The sequence below is a fragment of the Oncorhynchus tshawytscha genome, linkage group LG13 (assembly GCF_018296145.1).
Source record: "Oncorhynchus tshawytscha isolate Ot180627B linkage group LG13, Otsh_v2.0, whole genome shotgun sequence".
Lineage (NCBI taxonomy): Eukaryota > Metazoa > Chordata > Actinopteri > Salmoniformes > Salmonidae > Oncorhynchus > Oncorhynchus tshawytscha.
In genome coordinates this window covers 12,315,591-12,339,033 of record NC_056441.1, presented here as the reverse complement: position 1 = coordinate 12,339,033, position 23,443 = coordinate 12,315,591, and the positions used below count along the sequence as shown (strand labels likewise).

At 45.3% G+C, this 23,443-nt stretch overlaps 1 protein-coding gene across 2 annotated transcripts in view; it reads left to right on the top strand.

Annotated features, from left to right (window-relative positions):
• LOC112245979 (focal adhesion kinase 1) overlaps positions 1 to 23,443 on the top strand; it is a 203,041-nt gene that overhangs the window by 45,428 nt on the left and 134,170 nt on the right. For both annotated transcript variants that reach the window (XM_042295177.1, XM_042295174.1), the window contains exon 2: positions 12,277 to 12,303. Coding sequence is in view for 1 of the 2 variants with exons in the window: in XM_042295174.1 (XP_042151108.1) it covers positions 12,277 to 12,303 (27 nt within the window). In the remaining variant the exon portion in view is untranslated. The remainder of the gene's footprint in view (positions 1 to 12,276; positions 12,304 to 23,443) is intronic.

The window sequence follows — 23,443 nt, the reverse complement described above, 5'->3', positions numbered from 1 at the left end:
ACTGGGCCTGTGTCTGTGGTGCAGTCATGCTGTCTACTGGGCCTGTGTCTGTGGTGCAGTCATGCATGTCTACTGGGCCTGTGTCTGTGGTGCAGTCATGCATGTCTACTGGGCCTGTGTCTGTGGTGCAGTCATGCATGTCTACTGGGCCTGTGTCTGTGGTGCAGTCATGCATGTCTACTGGGCCCTGTGTCTGTGGTGCAGTCATGCATGTCTACTGGGCCTGTGTCTGTGGTGCAGTCATGCATGTCTACTGGGCCCGTGTCTGTGGTGCAGTCATGCATGTCTACTGGGCCTGTGTCTGGTGCAGTCATGCATGTCTACTGGGCCTGTGTCTGTGGTGCAGTCATGCATGTCTACTGGGCCTGTGTCTGTGGTGCAGTCATGCATGTCTACTGGGCCTGTGTCTGTGGTGCAGTCATGCATGTCTACTGGGCCTGTGTCTGTGGTGCAGTCATGCATGTCTACTGGGCCTGTGTCTGTGGTGCAGTCATGTATGTCTACTGGGCCTGTGTCTGTGGTGCAGTCATGCATGTCTACTGGGCCTGTGTCTGGTGCAGTCATGCTGTCTACTGGGCCTGTGTCTGTGGTGCAGTCATGCATGTCTACTGGGCCTGTGTCTGTGGTGCAGTCATGTATGTCTACTGGGCCTGTGTCTGTGGTGCAGTCATGCTGTCTACTGGGCCTGTGTCTGTGGTGCAGTCATGTATGTCTACTGGGCCTGTGTCTGTGGTGCAGTCATGTATGTCTACTGGGCCTGTGTCTGTGGTGCAGTCATGCATGTCTACTGGGCCTGTGTCTGTGGTGCAGTCATGCATGTCTACTGGGCCTGTGTCTGTGGTGCAGTCATGCATGTCTACTGGGCCTGTGTCTGTGGTGCAGTCATGCATGTCTACTGGGCCTGTGTCTGTGGTGCAGTCATGCATGTCTACTGGGCCCTGTGTCTGTGGTGCAGTCATGCATGTCTACTGGGCCTGTGTCTGTGGTGCAGTCATGCTGTCTACTGGGCCTGTGTCTGTGGTGCAGTCATGCTGTCTACTGGGCCTGTGTCTGTGGTGCAGTCATGCTGTCTACTGGGCCTGTGTCTGTGGTGCAGTCATGCATGTCTACTGGGCCTGTGTCTGGTGCAGTCATGCTGTCTACTGGGCCTGTGTCTGGTGCAGTCATGCATGTCTACTGGGCCTGTGTCTGGGTGCAGTCATGCTGTCTACTGGGCCTGTGTCTGGTGCAGTCATGCATGTCTACTGGGCCTGTGTCTGGTGCAGTCATGCTGTCTACTGGGCCTGTGTCTGTGGTGCAGTCATGCTGTCTACTGGGCCTGTGTCTGTGGTGCAGTCATGCTGTCTACTGGGCCTGTGTCTGTGGTGCAGTCATGCTGTCTACTGGGCCTGTGTCTGTGGTGCAGTCATGCATGTCTACTGGGCCTGTGTCTGTGGTGCAGTCATGCACATCGGTGACCTTGTTGCATGCTTTACTTTTATATGACGTGTGTGTGTGTGTGTGTGTGTGTGGGTGTGTGGGTGTGTTTGTGTGTGTCAGTGCTGTTTTTCCTTGCATGTATATCTGCATTGGTTTGTATGACGCCTTCTGCAGAAGAGCGGAGGCTGCTCGGATGAGTGTGTGCATGTGTGTGTTTGCCTGTGAGTATCCGTCCGCCTATGTGTGTGACCCCTCAGGTCAGGGGGTGTTACTGGAGTGTGTAGCATCATAGGGGTCTGTGGATGAAACAGAAGTTAGGGGCCCACCTCAAGCACCTCCAACACCTGCTAGTGTCTCACGCACACATGCGTGGGCGGGCGGGCAGATGGCCGATCACAGACGAACACACACATGCAGGTGTTGGGAGGGGCTTGAGGTGGGCCCCACAGACTCCTATGATGCTACATAGCAAGAAGGCAATAATAGCCTAGTGCAAACAACAAAAACAGGTAGCTAAGTATAATAACAAGATGCAATCATTTGCTGTTAGTGAGAAGAGCAAAGAGCTATTTTAGCTTGCGTTCTAAAATAATTTCAAATCTATTTCCGATTATTTATTTCATTTCCCATGATCATTGCAGAATACATTCCTCACCTTTTCTGACTGTGATGGTTTCATAGGCTACTCATAGTACATAGTACATACAGTGGGGCAATAAAGTATTTAGTCAGCCACCAATTGTGCAAGTTCTCCCACTTAAAAAGATGAGAGGCCTGTAATTTTCATCATAGGTACACTTCAACTATGACAGACAAAATGAGAAAAAGAAAATCCAGAAAATCACATTGTAGGATTTGTAATGAATTTATTTGCAAATTATGGTGGAAAATAAGTATTTGGTCAATAACAAAAGTTTATCTCAATACTTTGTTAAATACCCTTTGTTGGCAATGACAGAGGTCAAATGTTTTCTGTAAGTCTTCACAAGATTTTCACACACTGTTGCTGGTATTTTGGCCCATTCCTCCATGCAGATCTAGAGCAGTGATGTTTTGGGGCTGTTGCTGGGTAACACGGACTTTCAACTCCCTCCAAAGATTTTCTATGGGGTTGAGATCTGGAGACTGGCTAGGCCACTCCAGGATCTTGAAATGCTTCTTACGAAGCCACTCCATCGTTGCCCTGGCGGTGTGTTTGGGATCATTGTCATGCTGAAAGACCCAGCCATGTTTAATCTTCAATGCCCTTGCTGATGGTAGGCTTTGTTACTTTGGTCCCAGCTCTCTGCAGGTCATTTACTAGGTCCCCCCGTGTGGTTCTGGGACTTTTGCTCACCGTTCTTGTGATCATTTTGACCCCACGGGGTGAGATCTTGCGTGGAGCCCCAGATCGAGGGAGATTATCAGTGGTCTTGTATGTCTTCCATTTCCTAATAATTGCTCCCACAGTTGATTTCTTCAAACCAAGCTGCTTACCTATTGCAGATTCAGTCTTCCCAGCCTGGTGCAGGTCTACAATTTTGTTTCTGGTGTCCTTTGACAGCTCTTTGGTCTTGGCCATAGTGGAGTTTGGAGTGTGACTGTGAGGTTGTGGACAGGTGTCTTTTATACTGATAACAAGTTCAAACAGGTGCCATTAATACAGGTAACGAGTGGAGGACAGAGGAGCCTCTTAAAGAAGAAGTTACAGGTCTGTGAGAGCCAGAAATCTTGCTTGTTTGTAGGTGACCAAATACTTATTTTCCACCATAATTTGCAAATAAATTCATTAAAAATCCTTCAATGTGATTTTCTGGAGAAAAAAAAATCTCATTTTGTCTGTCATAGTTGAAGTGTACCTATGATGAAAATTACAGGCCTCTCTCATCTTTTTAAGTGGGAGAACTTGCACAATTGGTGGCTGACTAAATACTTTTTTGCCCCACTGTATATCAGAACCATTGCACCTTTTCTGGCCATGATGAGTTCGTATTACCAAAGAAGCCATACAGCAAATGTATTTATTTAATTGAGCCTATTAGATAATGATCACTACTAGTGTTTGCTCTATGCATGAGGAAGGGGGTGCGGTTTATAACATTCTGTACAATTTAAAGCTGCAATAGTTAGCTTTTTGGGTGACCTGACAAAATGCACATAGAAATGTGAGTTATAGATCTGTCATACTCATTGAATGCAAGTTTAAGAAGAGGTAGATATGTTCTATGTTATATGCTTTTAAGTTTAATTTTTGCGTCTTTTACTTCTGGATTTATACACCAGCTTCAAACAGCTGAAAATACAATATTTTTGGTAATGGAAAATATATTTTACGGTGGTTTAGATGGCACAATGATTCTTTACACTATACATGCTTGTTTGTCACAAACTGAAATTAGCAACCAGGAAATGGCGGAGCGATGTTTTGCATTGAAGTGTGTAGGCAACCACTGTACAGTAAGCAGGCCTACTGTTGAAAAATATATCAGAGTAGACAATGTTTCATAATTCGCGGGCATTGCACCATATTGAGGTTTTTGAAGAAAGTAAATGCAAAACATTATTGAATTCAAATGATCTGTTTACAATTGTGCAATTGTTTTTGTGTTTCAGAAACACTGCCAAAAAAACATTCTGCCAACACCTCCAAAGACTTGATCAAGTTGGCCATTGATATATCCTTTAGATACTGTCTTGGCCTAATTCCAACACCTCCAAAGACTTGATCAAGTTGGCCATTGATATATCCTTTAGATACTGTCTTGGCCTAATTCCAACACCTCCAAAGACTTGATCAAGTTGGCCATTGATATATCCTTTAGATACTGTCTTGGCCTAATTCCAACACCTCCAAAGACTTGATCAAGTTGGCCATTGATATATCCTTTAGATACTGTCTTGGCCTAATTCCAACACCTCCAAAGAAGGGCGTTATTGTCACCATGAACGGTGAATGATGGGTGTTATTCAGGCAGAGTTATAATGCTTGTTCACGTGGGTAGTTTAATGACAGGTCTGATTTATAACGGGAAACATGTGTAAATACGTTTATAAATCTCTAAATAGTTGCGCTGTCCTTTCAGAATTGGCGTAGGTAGATTTTTACTGTGAAATGTATTCAACAGTTATAAATTATGCCATTGGTCCCCACAAGGATAGTAAAACTCCAACACACACACACACACACATATATATATACACACACACACACGTGCACACACACACGCAAAAGTATCTCTGCAGTATCTCCATAGCCAGCGACTGGATGGGAAGGCTGAGTTAGCAACACATAAAGTGTGCCGGTGCTTTTGTAATGGTTGTCTTGGAACGCACCACTCACAGCGCCTTTGTACAACAGTCTCTAATTCACATTCCTCACAGGATTTCTGCCTCTGTGGGTATTGTGGAATGACCTATTTTTTTGTGTTGTTTTTCATGCTATCCTTCACCCACACAGAGGCAGAACCCTAGCATGCGTAGCGTAGTTCTACTCTAGTGGAGGTCCAGCCGACCTTGTGTTGGCTACGTGGCCCTGCTTTGTCTGCACCAGGCAGTTTTCTGAAGCTCTGGGAACAGAACTCCTAACCGTTTTCCACTGCAGGTGAAACGCATCATTCCAGAACGGTTCCTCATTCCTCTCAGGAGAATCGGTCTTCCCAACTCTTATTATGTTGGTTAACTCTAGGGAGATGTTCCTCGTCTCTTGAAGAATAATAGACATGTTTTACTTTAATCCTCACTGTACAACTATGTCCTCTCTCATAGTTTATTGTGCTTCTCTACTGAAAGCCTTCCTGGAAGGTTAGAGTTTTTCTCATCAGTTACAGTAGAATCAGGAATGTTTCCCATTCCTCTTAGTACAATATGTCCTCTCTTTCCCTCTGTTTATTTTGGGTCAAAATGGAACCCTATTCACTATATAGAGAGTTGGGTCAAAATGGAACCCTATTCACTATATAGAGAGTTGGGTCAAAATGGAACCCTATTCACTATATAGAGAGTTGGTTATGGTCTAAAGTAGTGCACTACATAGAGATGTGTATAATTTGGGATGTAGACACAGTCTGTCATAATTCCATGGGACAGCAGTGGTATGCCTGGCTTGTGCAACTGGCTGATTGATTGATCTGTTGGGTTGTGATGTATGCTTGGTGGACATGAAAGCAGCTGCAGCTTGTGTGAGTGACATCCCTGGTTCACACGATGCCATGCAACAATTGCTGCTTTATTGATGCCCCAATCTGTGGGGTGTGTGTCAGACTGCCTGTTGGTGATATATGGCAGGCTCTGTCCCCAAGCCAAACCCCACATAGCATTCTTCTTTCAGAACACGATAGCGTCGTTAGGGGTAGGCCGTCATTGTAAATTGTAAATAAAAATTGGTTCTTAACTAATTTAAATAAAATGTAAAAATAAATCAAATAGCACAGTGAGGTGGGATTAGTCCTATTAAAGCTAGCCTGTCTCCTAGCATCACTAGGCTCTACTGCTAGTGTTAGCACAGTGAGGTGGGATTAGTCCTATTAAAGCTAGCCTGTTTCCTAGCATCACTAGTCTCTACTGCTAGTGTTAGCACAGTGAGGTGTGGTTAGTCCTATTAAAGCTAGCCTGTCTCCTAGCATCACTAGTCTCTACTGCTAGTGTTAGCACAGTGAGGTGGGATTAGTCCTATTAAAGCTAGCCTGTTTCCTAGCATCACTAGTCTCTACTGCTAGTGTTAGCACAGTGAGGTGTGGTTAGTCCTATTAAAGCTAGCCTGTCTCCTAGCATCACTAGTCTCTACTGCTAGTGTTAGCACAGTGAGGTGTGGTTAGTCCTATTAAAGCTAGCCTGTCTCCTAGCATCACTAGTCTCTACTGCTAGTGTTAGCACAGTGAGGTAGGATTAGTCCTATTAAAGCTAGCCTGTCTCCTAGCATCACTAGTCTCTACTGCTAGTGTTAGCACAGTGAGGTGGGATTAGTCCTATTAAAGCTAGCCTGTCTCCTAGCATCACTAGTCTCTACTGCTGGCCTATCTAGTTGGTGTTCCAGCGTCAGAGAAAGGACCATGTGCACCTTTGTGATGCTAGTCTATTAAAGAGACACTGGACGAATGGACAGACGCACAGAGACAGCCAGTTAGCCAGTCTAATCCATTAAACCCTGGATGGACAGTCAATCCAGACGTCTCACCCTGCCTTTCACATGGTGATTTAATCCACTGGCGCTTGGATATATGGATTATTAAGGGACTTAGATTTTCTTTACCAACCATACAATCTCTCTCTCTCTCTCTCTCTCTCTCTCTCTCAATTCTACTCTTCTATTAAATCACGTTGTTCTACCACTGACCTATCATTACTGAGACCACACGCTGAGACTCAACTCTCTCTGTGCAACGTGTGTTCTGAAGGCTGAGACTCAACTCTCTCTGGGCAACGTGTGTTCTGAAGGCTGAGACTCAACTCTCTCTGGGCAACGTGTGTTCTGAAGGCTGAGACTCAACTCTCTGGGCAACGTGATGCTTCTGAAGGCTGAGACTCAACTCTCTCTGGGCAACGTGTGTTCTGAAGGCTGAGACTCAACTCTCTCTGGGCAACGTGTGTTCTGAAGGCTGAGACTCAACTCTCTCTGGGCAACGTGTGTTCTGAAGGCTGAGACTCAACTCTCTCTGGGCAACGTGTGTTCTGAAGGCTGAGACTCAACTCTCTCAACGTGGGCAACGTGTGTTCTGAAGGTGAGACTCAACTCTCTCTGGGCAACGTGTGTTCTGAAGGCTGAGACTCAACTCTCTCTGGGCAACGTGTGTTCTGAAGGCTGAGACTCAACTCTCTCTGGGCAACGTGTGTTCTGAAGGCTGAGACTCAACTCTCTCTGGGCAACGTGTGTTCTGAAGGCTGAGACTCAACTCTCTCTGGGCAACGTGTGTTCTGAAGGCTGAGACTCAACTCTCTCTGGGCAACGTGTGTTCTGAAGGCTGAGACTCAACTCTCTCTGGGCAACGTGTGTTCTGAAGGCTGAGACTCAACTCTCTCTGGGCAACGTGTGTTCTGAAGGCTGAGACTCAACTCTCTCTGGGCAATGTGTGTTCTGAAGGCTGAGACTCAACTCTCTCTGGGCAACGTGTGTTCTGAAGGCTGAGACTCAACTCTCTCTGGGCAATGTGTGTTCTGAAGGCTGAGACTCAACTCTCTCTGGGCAACGTGTGTTCTGAAGGCTGAGACTCAACTCTCTCTGGGCAACGTGTGTTCTGAAGGCTGAGACTCAACTCTCTCTGGGCAACGTGTGTTCTGAAGGCTGAGACTCAACTCTCTCTGGGCAACGTGTGTTCTCGTTCTTAACAGCAGTTGTTGTGTCATGGATGTTTGTGTTCCTGTGCTGCTCAAATGTCATAGCATTGCTGTTTTTTATGTGTTTGGTTATAGTCACTTTGGAATCGACACACAGTACAAATTATGATCATGCTCGAGTCGAGGCGCTAAAATGAGTTTGACCTAATTACAAGCAGAGTGGATTTCACCTCAATATTGATTCTTGTAGACACATTTCCCTACTTCAGTTTGATTGCCTTAGCCTGCATCCCCACCTGCAGTTTGTACCTGTCAGGTTCAATTGATTTCAACTTAATTGACTGTGTTGATATTCCATATGATTTGTGTATCTAATAGGGAAATGGATAGTATTGATATAAACATGTGCAATTGTAGTAGAGGAAAGGAAAGGGAAAGGGGGATACCTAGTCAGTTGTACAACTGAATGCCTTCAACTGAAATGTGTTTTCCACATTTAACCCCCTCTGAATCAGAGAGGTACGGAGGGGCAGAAAGACAGATATTTACCTTGTCAGCTAGTAGGTTAGGATCGGGTGATATTTACCTTGTCAGCTAGTAGGTTAGGATCGGGTGATATTTACCTTGTCAGCTAGTAGGTTAGGGTCGGGTGATATTTACCTTGTCAGCTAGTAGGTTAGGATCGGGTGATATTTACCTTGTCAGCTAGTAGGTTAGGATCGGGTGATATTTACCTTGTCAGCTAGTAGGTTAGGATCGGGTGATATTTACCTTGTCAGCTAGTAGGTTAGGGTCGGGTGATATTTACCTTGTCAGCTAGTAGGTTAGGATCGGGTGATATTTACCTTGTCAGCTAGTAGGTTAGGATCGGGTGATATTTACCTTGTCAGCTAGTAGGTTAGGATCGGGTGATATTTACCTTGTCAGCTAGTAGGTTAGGATCGGGTGATATTTACCTTGTCAGCTAGTAGGTTAGGATCGGGTGATATTTACCTTGTCAGCTAGTAGGTTAGGGTCGGGTGATATTTACCTTGTCAGCTAGTAGGTTAGGGGCGGGTGATATTTGGGGAGACCTCTTCTACGATATACTACTTCAAATATCGCGACATCCAATATTGTTGTTTTAATCCGTTAACTAGATAATTCCAGACTGCTCTTTGTTTTGCTTATTTACAGTATTAAAGTCACATTCTATTTAAATAATCTTAGTATGGCGAAAAAACAAGGCTTACTTCATTAATTTAGACTTCATTTTCCACGTATTAATACAGCCTACACATTAATACGGCCTACATGTTAATAATACACATGAATAGATAATTAGACTGCTCACGTTTGTGTTTGGCCTGCATGTTACAGTATGTTAAAGTCGGCCTGCATGTTAATATGGCCTGCATGTTAATACGGCCTGCATGTTAATACGGCCTGCATGTTATTACACGTTTACGGCCTGCATTTTCGGCCTGCATGTTAATACGGCCTACACGTTAATACGGTCTGCATGTTAATACGGCCTACACGTTAATACGGCCTACACGTTAATACGGCCTACATTATTAATACGGCCTACACGTTAATACGGCCTACACGTTAATACGGCCTACACGTTAATACGGCCTACACGTTAATACGGCCTACACGTTAATACGGCCTGCATGTTAATACGGCCTACACATTAATACGGCCTACAGATTAATACGGCCTGCACATTAATACGGCCTACACATTAATACGGCCTACACATTAATACGGCCTACACATTAATACGGCCTGCACATGAATACAGCCTGCACATTAATACGGCCTGCATGTTAATACGGCCTAACTGATCAAACTGCACAGTTTTAATTTGTAAAGTTCAAATAGTATAGTCTTCCACACCACAATACATCATCTCGCACGATATTAGGTTTAATCATATATTGGCTCAATCCTAGTAGGTTATCTATGATATAAGTACTGATATGTACTGTAAGGCTAGATGATGTGATAATGCTCCGCATGCACCGACACACACACAGGAAGTGTGTGCCTATCCTATGACCCATTATTGTCATTGTATTCTGGCTGTACTCTTGACAATTGATTAACCTTGTTCTGAAACCTGAGAGGCTAAAAACACATCCGTCCATCCTGTCTGTCATATTTCCAAACCTGAGAGGCTAAAACCACATCCGTCCATCCTGTCTGTCATATTTCCAAACCTGAGAGGCTAAAACCACATCCGTCCATCCAGTCTGTCTATTTCCAAAGCTGAGAGAATAAAACCACAACCGTCCATCCTGTCTGTTTGTGGCCAAACCTGAGAGATTAAAACCACATCCGTCTGTCTGTCCAGCCATCCTGTCTGTTTGTGGCCAAAATCTAATAAAATGAGAGATAAGAGATAAGAGAAAGAAAAACAAATAATTCAGGAGCATCAGTAAATAACAATAGCGGGGCTTCATACAGAGGGTACTGGTACAGAGTCCATGTGAGGGGGCACCAGTGTCAAGGTAATTATGTACATGCAGGTAGGGTTATTAAAGTGGCTATGCATAGATAATAACAGAGAGTAACAGCAGTGTGGAGGGGGGTGCAAATAGTCTGGGTAACCATTTGATTAGCTGTTCAGGAGTCTTATGGCTTGGGAGTAGAAGCTGTTTAAAAGCCTCTTGGACCTAGACTTGGTGCTCTGGTACCGCTGGCCGTGCGGTAGCAGAGAGAACAGTCTATGACTAAGGTGGCTGGAGTCTTTGACAATTTTTAGGACCTTACTCTGACACCACCTGGTATAGAGGTCCTGGATGGCAGGAAGCTTAGCCCCAGTGATGTACTGGGCCGTACGCACTACCCTCTATAGGCCTTGCGGTCAAAGGCCGAGCAGTTGCCATACCAGGCAGTGATGCAACCCGTCAGGATGCTCTCGATGGTGCAGCTGTAAAACCTTTTGAGGACCTGAGGACCCATACCAAATCTTTTCAGTCTCCTGAGAGGGAATAGGTTTTGTTGTGCCCTCTTCACAACTGTCTTGGTGTGCTTGGACCATGTTAGTTGTTGGTGATGTGGATGCCAAGGAACTTGAAGCTCTCAACCTGTTCCACTACAGCCCCGTCGATGAGAATGGGGGTGTGCTCGGTCCTCCTTTTCCTGTAGTCCACAATCATCTCCTTTGTCTTGATCACATTGAGGGAGAGGTTGTTGTCCTGGCACCACATGGCCAGATCTCTGACCTCCTCCCTATAGGCTGTCTCATTGTTGTCGGTGATCAGGCCTACTGTTGTGTCATCGGCAAACTTAATGATGGTGTTGGAATTGTGCCTGTTCATGCAGTCATGAGTACAGCAGGGGACTGAGCACACACCCCTGAGGGGACCCTGTGTTGAGGATCAGAGTGGCAGATGTGTTGTTGCCTACTCTTACCACCTGGGGGCGGCCCATCAGGAAGTCCAGGATACAGTTGCAGAGGGAGGTGTCCCAGGGTCCTTAGCTTATTGAGTTTTGAGGGCACTATGATGTTGAACGCTGAGCTGTAAACAATGAGTAGCATTCTCACATAGGTGTTCCTTTTGTCCAGGTGGGAAAGGGCAGTGTGGAGTGCAATAGAGATTACATCATCTGTGGCTCTGTTGGTGTGGTATGCAAATTGGAGTGTGTCTAGGGTTTCCTGGATAATGGTGTTGATGTGAGCCATGACTAGCCGTTCAAAGCATTTCATGGCTACAGATGTGAGTGCTACGAATCTGTAGTAATTTAGGCAGGTTACTTTAGTGTTCTTGAGCACAAGGACTATGGTGGTCCGCTTGAAACATGTTGGTATTACAGACTCCGACAGCGGTTGACTATATCAGTGAAGACACTTGTCAGTTGGTCAGCGCATGCTCGGAGTACACAAACTTGAGGGACTAAAACCACATCCATCCTGTCTGTTTTTGGCCAAACCTGAGAGACTAAAACCACATCCATCTGTCTGTCCGTCCATCCTGTCTGTTTGTGGCCCAAATACCACTTAGCACTCTGAAACCTAACCTCAGGGGACTTAAATGGTCTTCTGGATGTTACCCTGCCATCCGGTTGACTGTGAACTGTGACAATGACAGATTATGGTGTCATCATAGGGCTTCCCCTCTGTGCCAGCCCTGGCCTCTATGTGTCAAAGGTAGTGCCCTATTTGGGAATAGGCTGCCATTTGGGACACAGCCACAGAGCTTCAGCCCCCAGACAGCTAGGGGCACTCTGTGACCATGGACTGGGTTGGGTTGGAGCCTCTGGGCCAGGCTGCCCTCTGGAATTAGCATTGACCCAGTAAAACCAGTGCTTCTTTGTCTCCACTGAGCCCAATGTGCTGAGGGCGGCAGGGTAGCCTAGTGGTTAGAGCGTTGGACTAGTAACCGGAAGGTTGCAAGTGCAAACCCCCGAGCTGACAAGGTACAAATCTGTCGTTCTGCCCCTGAACAGGCAGTTAACCCTCTGTTCCTAGGCCGTCATTGAAAATAAGAATTTGTTCTTAACTGACTTGCCTAGTTAAATAAAGGTTAAAAAAAAAAGAAAAATAAGTCAATTTAAAAAAGTGACAGATCAACGATAGATCAAACCAACTCACTCCCCTTTTGTCTCTTTGTTTTGCAGATATTTCCAGAATTTCCTACTACACAGGTGAGTGTCCTTCAGAACTACAAGAGATCTCATATGCTGTGAACTACAAGAGATCTCATATGCTGTGAACTACAAGAGATCTCATATGCTGTGAACTACAAGAGATCTCATATGCTGTGAACTACAAGAGATCTCATATGCTGTGAACTACAAGAGATCTCATATGCTGTGAACTACAAGAGATCTCATATGCTGTGAACTACAAGAGATCTCATATGCTGTGAACTACAAGAGATCTCATATGCTGTGAACTACAAGAGATCTCATATGCTGTGAACTACAAGAGATCTCATATGCTGTGAACTACAAGAGATCTCATATGCTGTGAAGTTCTCTTATTCGCTTCTGTCAGATTATCCTTGAAGGCAGGTTTGATTCATGGTTGTGCTCTTCAGATGAATAGAAGGCTCTTAGATAAATCAGTCACCTGAATATCATTTACCAGAATCAACTCAGATGAAGGACACAACCATCTACTCCCAAGAGGATGTCGGCTTCTCTTTCATCCTCGAAGTGCACTCCAATAATAATGATATGAATCCCCTCCACCGAGGGTGTCTGTGTTCAGAGTGTAAAAATCATATTTCCTTAGATGATATAGGAAAGGGTTATTAGACTGAAGGGGTTTGTGTCCGTTGGATGATGGTCACTGGGAACACGACTTTGCAGCAGCGGAATGACTAAAACCAAATGACATTTCAGTGTGTGTGCGTATTTGAGTCATTCATTAGACGAGACAGGCCTATTTCAGGGAGTTAATGAACCTCTAGTCGGTGAAGAGCTGTCGCTGCACTCTCTACCATCTAGGCTGCACAAACACTATTCAAAATGCTATTCTCTCCATGTTGCCTCATACTGAACTTTTGTTAGCTATGTGTTTTCTCTGCAGCTCACTGCAATCTCTGAATCATCTCAGTGCCTTTGATTTGTACAGTAGATTGTAAAGAGAGAGAGAGTGCGGGCATCAAAGTATATTTTCCATTGTTTTCAGTGCGTGTCCTCACTATAAGGACATTCTAGTCAAACTAGTGGTGATACTTTGTCTCGATGCTGGGCTGTTCTTCAAGGGGTAATTCATTCAAAACTGCTCTGTCTTGAAAACCTGACCGCTGACATGCATGTTTTTGGGGGATTACTGTGTATTCACAGTGGACTAATGAACCAATAGTAAAAGATTGTTTTGAGGGAACTATTCCTTTCAAGCTCAGGCCGGGAGGGAGAGGCCTTGGATGAACTGTATTCCCACTGGCCAGATATAATTGTGTTTAAAGCCATTGAGGTGAATGGTGATTTGATTATTTTATGGCTTCAGCTTGATTTATATGCTTACCGGGGGACCTTATCCTCAGCCACGACCATAGACCCGACATTATTTTATATCTGCCTCACATTTAATGTAAATTTATGTAGCTGGATATTTTATCACGTCATTCTACACTTAATATCTCCTCAAGGACAATTCTCTGCTGCCTCTATACACACACACACACACACACACACACACACACACACACACACACACACACACCTGCCCTCCTTAACCACTTGCAGTAATAATGGAGAGTGATGAAGTAGGCCAACTCCATGAAAAGAAATGCATGACAACACACAGAGAGAGAGAGAGCAGCAGCAGTTAACTACCCACCTCACTGACTAGAGGGAACATATTTACCGCTTGGCTATGCAGGCACCTGGGCTACATTCAGGGGGGCATACCGTAGCAAAATAATTTGCAACATAAAAAAAAATCTTGTGGGACACCTACCTTTCCGTTTCAGTCAGTTTCAAAACGTAATTTCCCACCAACTGGTAGCTATATTGCAGAGTTTGCATTGGACTCTTAAATATTCCCTCTCATTGAACTGCAGCATCTAGAAGCCATTTTGGCTTATCGATATCTAATGATATTTAGAGCTGCAGATGTTTCGGGGATCATCAAAGGCAGAGTAATTACTTCATTCACCACAGCACCCAATCCGACCCAAGAACAATGAGACCCGAACCCAAATGGACTTAGATCAAAGACGTTAGGTTCGGGTCTAGACCAGACCAAAACAATATTTTATCAGCCAAGTTGCTCTTCTGGTTAACAAATGTCGTTTATATGTTGGCTAGGCCTTCTATAAAGTCATTTTAGTCATATTTAAAATAGCATAAAATAAATATGCTGTAGGATATGCAGAGCCATGGTTGGGTCTATTTGGATCCAGTCAGGTCTATCAGCTGTAGTTACATCGACCTGAAACATGACCCCACCCGGACCCAAGGGACATGTTTGAATTTCAGACCCGAACCTGATCAGGGTCGCTGTCGGGTTTATCAGGTCCACCTGGACCCATAGACCCTCTACCCTAGGGTTCTGGTCAAAAGTAGTGCACTATGTAGGAAAAAGGTGGACTGCATTCTCTGTACCCTCCGTCTCTCCTCATTCCAGGCCTGATGTTTAGACTAAATAACCCTCCGTCTCTCCTCATCCCAGGCCTGATGTTTAGACTAAATAACCCTCCGTCTCTCCTCATCCCAGGCCTGATGTTTAGACTAAATAACCCTCCGTCTCTCCCCATCCCAGGCCTGATGTTAGAATCATGAGGTGGTCACTGCACTGATGTTTATGGCTCACGCCCTCTTTAGCAAGCCCTCTAAATTGCAATCATCACCAAGGGAATCATCACCAAGGGAATCCTAATTTGAGATTCAAACAATTTAATGGTGTTGTTATGGAAATGACTTGTTACATTGTAAAAGCAAGGAAGTCATGAATAATCCCTGTTTCTATGTTTCATCTGGCCTGGGTTACATGGGTCGTACAGCGCCATAAATTACCGATCTAAGATGTGCCGAATCAATGATCTTCACCTCAGGGCTCCAGCCCTGCATGTGGTTTGCTAATTTGCTCGCTAAGTGACTAGGTTGCAAGATCAAGCATCTTGGTTACAGCAGAGTCAACATCCCTGCTGCCTAAATTAGTTTTGTGCGTCAATAATAATAATAATAATCAGCATTTTATTATTTTACATTTGGAAAGAAATAGCGGCCCTTATGTGTACTGCCGGTAGTACCGTATACCCCGGTATGGTACATGAACGGTATGAAAATGAGGATACCGCCCAATCCTAAACTACAGTAGCTTGTAAACAATAAAGTATGCCACGCTCAACCTCCATGACTCTGTGCTGTAACCACGTGACAGCGTAGCCTAATCCAGGTAGAGTGTGTTTACTAACGGGTGCTGATGCTGAAAGCCCCATGAGGGACGGAGTGGGGAGAAGTACACATCCAACCTCCTGACCTTGAACTGTGTCTGGCCCTTCTGAGCTTATGAAACACAGCCCGCATGCTCTCTCACACACACACACACACACACACACACAGTTCATTGAGATGACTGCTGACTATGTGACTGCAGAGATAATGGCAATAATGGTGAAAAGGATAATGGGGGAAACCTGAACTGCAACAGGAGGGTAAGATGTACAGGCTGTACTGACAGCTGTGGGATGGATGACCTGTCCTGGATTCAGACTCAGTCTGTTAGTTAGATACACTGAAACATGATGATCTGTTCTGGATTCAGACTTAGTCAGTTAGTTAGTGTCCCACTCATAGCTTTTCAATGACAATAAAGACTTTTACAGACCAGATACACAAGCTGCTTATTTGTGTGTGCCCATATTCTGTTGTTGTTGACAGTTTTTCCTCCCTAGTTATACAAGTCATTTGTCATTCTAATCCACATCATTTGAGTTGATTTAGTAACCATGGAACCATGGCCTTAGAGACCCTAACAGTACATCTGTCTGTCTTAGTAACCGTGGAACCATGGCCTTGGAGACCCTAACAGTACATCTGTCTGTCTTAGTAACTGTGGAACCATGGCCTTAGAGACCCTAACAGTACATCTGTCTGTCTTAGTAATCGTGGAACCATGGCCTTAGAGACCCTAACAGTACATCTGTCTGTCTTAGCTTCCAGGACCAGCAGACGAGACATATTCAGCTGATGACAGCATGCTCCACTGAACCATACGGCCATGTGTGTTTCTGCGTCTGTGTGTGTGTGTGTTTCTGCGTCTGTGTGTGTGTGTCTCTGTGTGTGCATGGTTGCAAATGCCTACTTCTCACCCAGTGCTTCCAATCTGTTGTCTGTGTGGATTGGTAACACATGTCCCAGCCTGGGCTCCTGCTATGGGAATAGGAATCAAGGAGGAGGGGATAGTGAGAGGCTTTGTGTTTGGGAACAGGGGGCGGATGTGACCCTCTGAATAGCAGAAACGGAGGAGCACCTCTCCTTCTCCATAGGGTGCAGTCATAGCCCCCTTTGTGTGTCTGACACGGCTGTTTCTGGGGGCTCTGTCCCCCCTCGATTCCCCTGCTCCGATGGGCATGAATACCACATGAATACCTATTGTAGAGGCAGCAGTCCACATGAATACCTATTGTAGATGCAGCAGTCCACGTGAATACCTATTGTAGATGCAGCAGTCCACGTGAATACCTATTGTAGATGCAGCAGTCCACGTGAATACCTATTGTAGATGCAGCAGTCCACGTGAATACAGGTGCATCAAAGCTGGGACCGAGAGACTGAAAAACAGCTTCTATCTCAAGGCCATCAGACTGTTAAACAGCCACCACTAACATTGAGTGGCTACTGCCAACACACTGTCAATGACACTGACTCTACTCCAGCCACTTTAATCATGGGAATTGATGGGAAATGATGTAAATATATCACTAACCACTTTAAACAATGCTACCTTATATAATGTTACTTACCCTACATTATTCATCTCATATGCATACGTAGATACTGTACTCTATATCATCGACTGCATCCTTATGTAATACATGTACCACTAGCCACTTTAACTATGCCACTTGGTTTACATACTCATCTCATATGTATATACTGTACTCGATATCATCTACTGTATCTTGCCTATGCTGCTCTGTACCATCACTCATTCATATATCCTTATGTACATATTCTTTATCCCCTTAAACTGTGTATAAGACAGTAGTTTTTTTTGGAATTGTTAGTTAGATTACTTGTTTGTTATTACTGCATTGTCGGAACTAGAAGCACAAGCATTTCGCTACACTCGCATTAACATCTGCTAACCATGTGTATGTGACAAATCAAATTTGATTTGATTTGAATACCTATTGTAGCAGCAGTCCACGTGAATACCTATTGTAGATGCAGCAGTCCACGTGAATACCTATTGTAGATGCAGCAGTCCACGTGAATACCTATTGTAGATGCAGCAGTCCACGTGAATACCTATTGTAGATGCAGCAGTCCACGTGAATACCTATTGTAGATGCAGCAGTCCACGTGAATACCTATTGTGGATGCAGCAGTCCACGTGAATACCTATTGTGGATGCAGCAGTCCACGTGAATACCTATTGTAGATGCAGCAGTCCACGTGAATACCTATTGTAGATGCAGCAGTCCACGTGAATACCTATTGTGGATGCAGCAGTCCACGTGAATACCTACTGTAGATGCAGCAGTCCAGGTGAATACCTATTGTAGATGCAGCAGTCCACGTGAATACCTATTGTAGATGCAGCAGTCCATGTGAATACCTATTGTAGATGCAGCAGTCCACGTGAATACCTATTGTAGATGCAGCAGTCCACGTGAATACCTATTGTAGATGCAGCAGTCCACGTGAATACCTATTGTAGATGCAGCAGTCCAGCCTATTGTAGATGCAGCAGTCCAGGTGAATACCTATTGTAGATGCAGCAGTCCACGTGAATACCTATTGTAGATGCAGCAGTCCACGTGAATACCTATTGTAGATGCAGCAGTCCACGTGAATACCTATTGTAGATGCAGCAGTCCACGTGAATACCTATTGTAGATGCAGCAGTCCACGTGAATACCTATTGTAGATGCAGCAGTCCAGGTGAATACCTATTGTAGATGCAGCAGTCCACGTGAATACCTATTGTAGATGCAGCAGTCCACGTGAATACCTATTGTAGATGCAGCAGTCCACGTGAATACCTATTGTAGATGCAGCAGTCCACGTGAATACCTATTGTGGATGCAGCAGTCCACGTGAATACCTATTGTAGATGCAGCAGTCATTGTAGATGCAGCAGTCCACGTAAATACCTATTGTAGATGCAGCAGTCCACGTGAATACCTATTGTAGATGCAGCAGTCCACGTGAATACCTATTGTGGATGCAGCAGTCCACGTGAATACCTATTGTAGATGCAGCAGTCATTGTCAGCAGTCCACGTAAATACCTATTGTAGATGCAGCAGTCCACGTGAATACCTATTGTAGATGCAGCAGTCCACGTGAATACCTATTGTAGATGCAGCAGTCCAGGTGAATACCTATTGTAGATGCAGCAGTCCAGGTGAATACCTATTGTAGATGCAGCAGTCCACGTGAATACCTATTGTAGATGCAGCAGTCCACGTGAATACCTATTGTGGATGCAGCAGTCCACGTGAATACCTATTGTGGATGCAGCAGTCCACGTGAATACCTATTGTGGATGCAGCAGTCCACGTGAATACCTATTGTGGATGCAGCAGTCAGCCACGGCTCCTCCTCAGTAAGAAGAAAATGATTCAACAAACAGCAGCATAACTCTCTGCCTTCTAAATAAACTTGGCCACGCAGGCTAGTCTGTGGTGCCACGTGCTAGTTTACATGAAAACAGGTTGACTCTCAAATGGCACCCTATTTCCTTCATAGCACACTGCTTTGGACCAGGGCCCTATGGGATATAATCAAACGTAGTCTACAACATAGGGAATCAGGTTTTTTTCTCCACGATCTATAAAGCTATAATATTATCCATAGATTAAACTTTGGGTGAACAATTTTCATTGGAATCATTACTGTGTTAGTACCGACCATGAGAAGTCCAAAATGTTTCGTGTTATTCTCAAGGATTGCGACCAAAGTGTCTGGCTAGTCTGCTGGATATCCAATCTGTGTCCTAAATAGGTACCATAGTCCCTATGGCTGTGGTCAAAAGTAGTACACTATATAGGGATTAGGGCTGGGGATTGCCAGGGACCTCATGATATGATATTAGTGCCCATGTGATATGTATAAGCGATTCTCACGATTCGATAGGTATAGTGATTCGATACTGTGATTTTTATTGCGATTCAATGTTCCAAACATATTGCTCTCTTTCTCTGTCTCTCTCTTGCTCTCTCTCGCTACCTTCCTTCCCGCTCTCTCTCTCTCTCTCTCTCTCTCTCTCCTACCTTCCATCTCTCTCTCTCTCGCTACCTTCCATCTCTCTCTTTCTCTCTCTCTCTCTTCTTTCTATCTCTCTCCTCTCTCTACCTACACTCTTTATCTCTCTCTCTCCCTTCCTTCTTTATCTCTCTCCCTCTCTCTCTCTGTCCCCTCTCTCTCCTCTCTCCCTCCACTCTTTATCTTTCTCCATGATTGGCTTCATGCTGCCAGATCTCCTGTGGTTCCTCCTCATTCAGACCACTGAGAGACACAGGGAAACAGGCATGGGGTTCCTCCTCATTCAGACCACAGAGAGACACAGGGAAACAGGCATGGATGGACACTCCAGAATAATTCAGACCACTGTCAAGAGACTACTGTACAAGCAATGTCTTATAGGAAAGCTGCTGGCCAGTATGGGGTGGTGTCCTCCTCATTCAGACCACAGAGAGACACACACACAAACAGGCATGTGATGGACAAACAAACAAACAATTTCCCTGTCAAACTAGACTACTGTACAAGCAAAAGGGAGTGTCTTATAGGAAACCTGCTCATTTCCTCCTTTCTATGAGGGAGGCACTGGTGTCATGGCTGACCGCTCTTGTTCACTCATCTCCTCACACACACTCACACAAACAAGCAAACAAACAAACAAACAACGACTCCTCTCCCTCCTCCTCAAACTTTCTCCTTCTGTTTCTCCTCTGTGTGGATGTGTAACCCTGGAGGGTTTTTTCAGATGGAGAAACACAAAACTAAACCTCGATCTCCTCTAAACCTCGATCTCCTCTAAACCTCGATCTCCTCTAAACCTCGATCTCCTCCTCCCTTTCTCCTCCTCTCCTTTCTCCTCAATCTCCTTTCTCCTCTGTGTGGATGTGAAACCTCAATCTCCTCTAAACCTCAATCTCCTCTAAACCTCAATCTCCTCTAAACCTCGATTTTAAACCTGGAGGGTTTTTTCAGATGGAGAAACACAAAACAAAACCTCGATCTCCTCTAAACCTCGATCTCCTCTAAACCTCAATCTTGATCCTCCTGCTCTAGCTATCGCTCCCATTGGATCTGATAAGAAGAGGGGAGGAGTGGAGGAGGAGTGGTGGAGTGGAGGTACTTGGCGTGTTGCCAGGCGCTTGGGGATGGGTATCTTGGTGTACACACACACAGGGCCTCCTCTGGTGGTAGGTGCTGTGCTGTGGTTGTAGAGCTGACCCAGGGTCAGTGTTGATTTGCAGGGCGGTGGCTCAGATTAGCATATTAATGGCCTCTTGCATCGGGATGTATACAGAGTGGAGCAAGGGAAGTGCAGTTACTTGTGTTGTTGTGGAATACTGTTCTGACTCTGCTCTCCTTTTCTCCTCTCCTGTGTTGGTTGTGGGGCGAGGGCCGGGGGGCAGGATTAGTATTCTGGGGGAAGGCTCACAGCGAGAGGCTCAGTAAGGCTGACCAGCCAGACAGACGAACAGAAGGGGCTACCCAGGGACAGAAGCAGCAGAACAACCTAGGTACCTGTATATTCAGGTTCAGTGGAGTGGATGGGGAACTTCTTAACAACACAGTGTTGATCCATCTCCACCTTGTTACTCCTGTCCACATGTCAGTCCTTAAACTGGGCCGGTGCTTGGCTGGGACTCCTGGATGTGTTTCTCTGAGCTCTTTCCCCCTTCCAGATCCAAGTGCTGATTCTGGACCTGGGCTTGAGTGGTAGAGTAGACTGGGGGAGAGGGTGGACTGAACTAGAGCTGTGTGGATCAGACCTGGTCCTAGGTGAAGAGGATCAGGGGCAGTGTGGAGTAGACGTTGATTGGTTAGTCAGTGGGGTGTTGTGTAGGAGAAGGTGGAAGCCCTGGCCTCTATGTGTTTCTGTGAGACCTCTGGGTGTTGGCAGGCTGTGGGGCCTGGGAGAGCGAGAGCAGAGGGACCAGCTCCCGTGGGGCCCGGGAGACAGAGAGCAGAGGGACCAGCTCCTGTGGAACCCAGACCCGCCTGCATCCCCTTTCCCATGTGCTGTGCTCCAGGTACTATCACTGCTACTGCCTCCTAACTTCCACTACTACTCATCCCCTGCTTTCCTCCTCCCTTCTTTATTGTGCTATTTCTTCTTCCTCCTTCTCTTTTCTTTCCTCCTCCTCCCTCCATTATATCCTCTTCACCATCTACCTGTCTTCTCTCCTTGGTATCCTCTTCACCATCTACCTGTCTTCTCTCCTTGGTATCCTCTTCACCATCTACCCGTCTTCTCTCCTTGGTATCCTCTTCACCATCTACCTGTCTTCTCTCCTTGGTATCCTCTTCACCATCTACCTGTCTTCTCTCCTTGGTATCCTCTTCACCATCTACCCGTCTTCTCTCCTTGGTATACTCTTCACCATCTACCTGTCTTCTCTCCTTGGTATCCTCTTCACCATCTACCTGTCTTCTCTCCTTGGTATACTCTTCACCATCTACCTGTCTTTAATCCTTCCTGACTGACTGTTGTGTTGGGTAGGGCTGTGCTGTTCTGTGCTGCCTGAAGTAAACCGCTTCCAACTTTCCCAATGCCCCCCCTCCCCTCTTGTTTTACTTGTTGTTTGTCTTTGTTGTGCAATTCAGCAAGTTCTGCTCTCTTAAAGGGCACCACACCTGCCAGAGAGGTGGCATTTCCCCACATAACGAGTAGTAACATTTAGAAACATGTCTGTGACAGATGACCGGGACGTTACCATGAGATTCAAGCTTCTGAATGATTGGATGCTGTGTGTGTGTGTGCGTGTGCGTTTGGGTGTTTGTCTTCATTTGGGTGTTTGTCTTCATTTGGGTGTTTGTGTTCATTTGGGTGTTTTTCTTCGTTTTGGTGTTTGTCTTCGTTTTGGTGTTTGTCTTCGTTTTGGTGTTTGTCTTCGTTTTGGTGTTTGTCTTCGTTTGGGTGTTTGTACTAGGGGTTGCAAAATTCTGGCAACATTCAACATGTTCCCTTTTTTGTCCGAAGTCCCAGTTGGAGGATTCACGGAATCATGAGGGAGTAAACAGGAAATCCGGAATCATCCAACCAGGATCTCTGGAAAACCAGGGAATTTATTGAAAGTTCTCAGAATTTTGCAACCCTAGTTTGTACGTTTGCACATATGTAAATTTTTGTGTGTATCACGACTACACAGGGGTCAGCTCCCTTTCACACGTTGCCCATAGAACCCACAGCTGATGTGATTAGTTTGCTTGAGCAGCTGCTGATAATGGAGGCTAGGTCCGACAGCAGTCAATTCCACAACTAGCCAGGCTCCCACTTTAAACGGCTTTCTTTGTCCCCATGGAAAAAAACATGTGAATTTAAAGCACCCTATTGTCACTGTGCATATGCTTCAGCATGCCATATGTCAGTCAGTAGTCATCTATAGGGGGAAGGGGAGAGGATGGAGAAGGGTAAAGGAGAGGGAAATGCAGAAGGATAGAGGAAAAGCTGAGGGATAAGGAGAGGAAGGAGAAGATAATGAAGAGAGGAAGAAGGAGATAATAATGGGGAGAGGATGGAGAAGGGTAAAGGAGAGGGAAATGCAGAAGGATAGAGGAAAAGCTGAGGGATAAGGAGAGGAAGGAGAAGATAATGGAGAGGAAGGAGGAGATAATAATGGGGAGAGGATAAAGGGTAAAGGAGAGGGAAATGCAGAAGGATAGAGGAAAAGCTGAGGGATAAGGAGAGGAAGGAGAAGATAATGAAGAGAGGAAGAAGGAGATAATAAAAGCGGAAGGAGATAAGGAGAGGATAAGAAGAGGAAGGATAAGGAGAGGATAAGAAGAGGAAGGAGATAAGGAGAGGATAAGAAGAGGAAGGAGATAAGGAGAGGATAAGAAGAGGAAGGAGATAAGGAGAGGATAAGAAGAGGAAGGAGAAGGAGAGGATAAGAAGAGGAAGGAGAAGGAGAGGATAAGAAGAG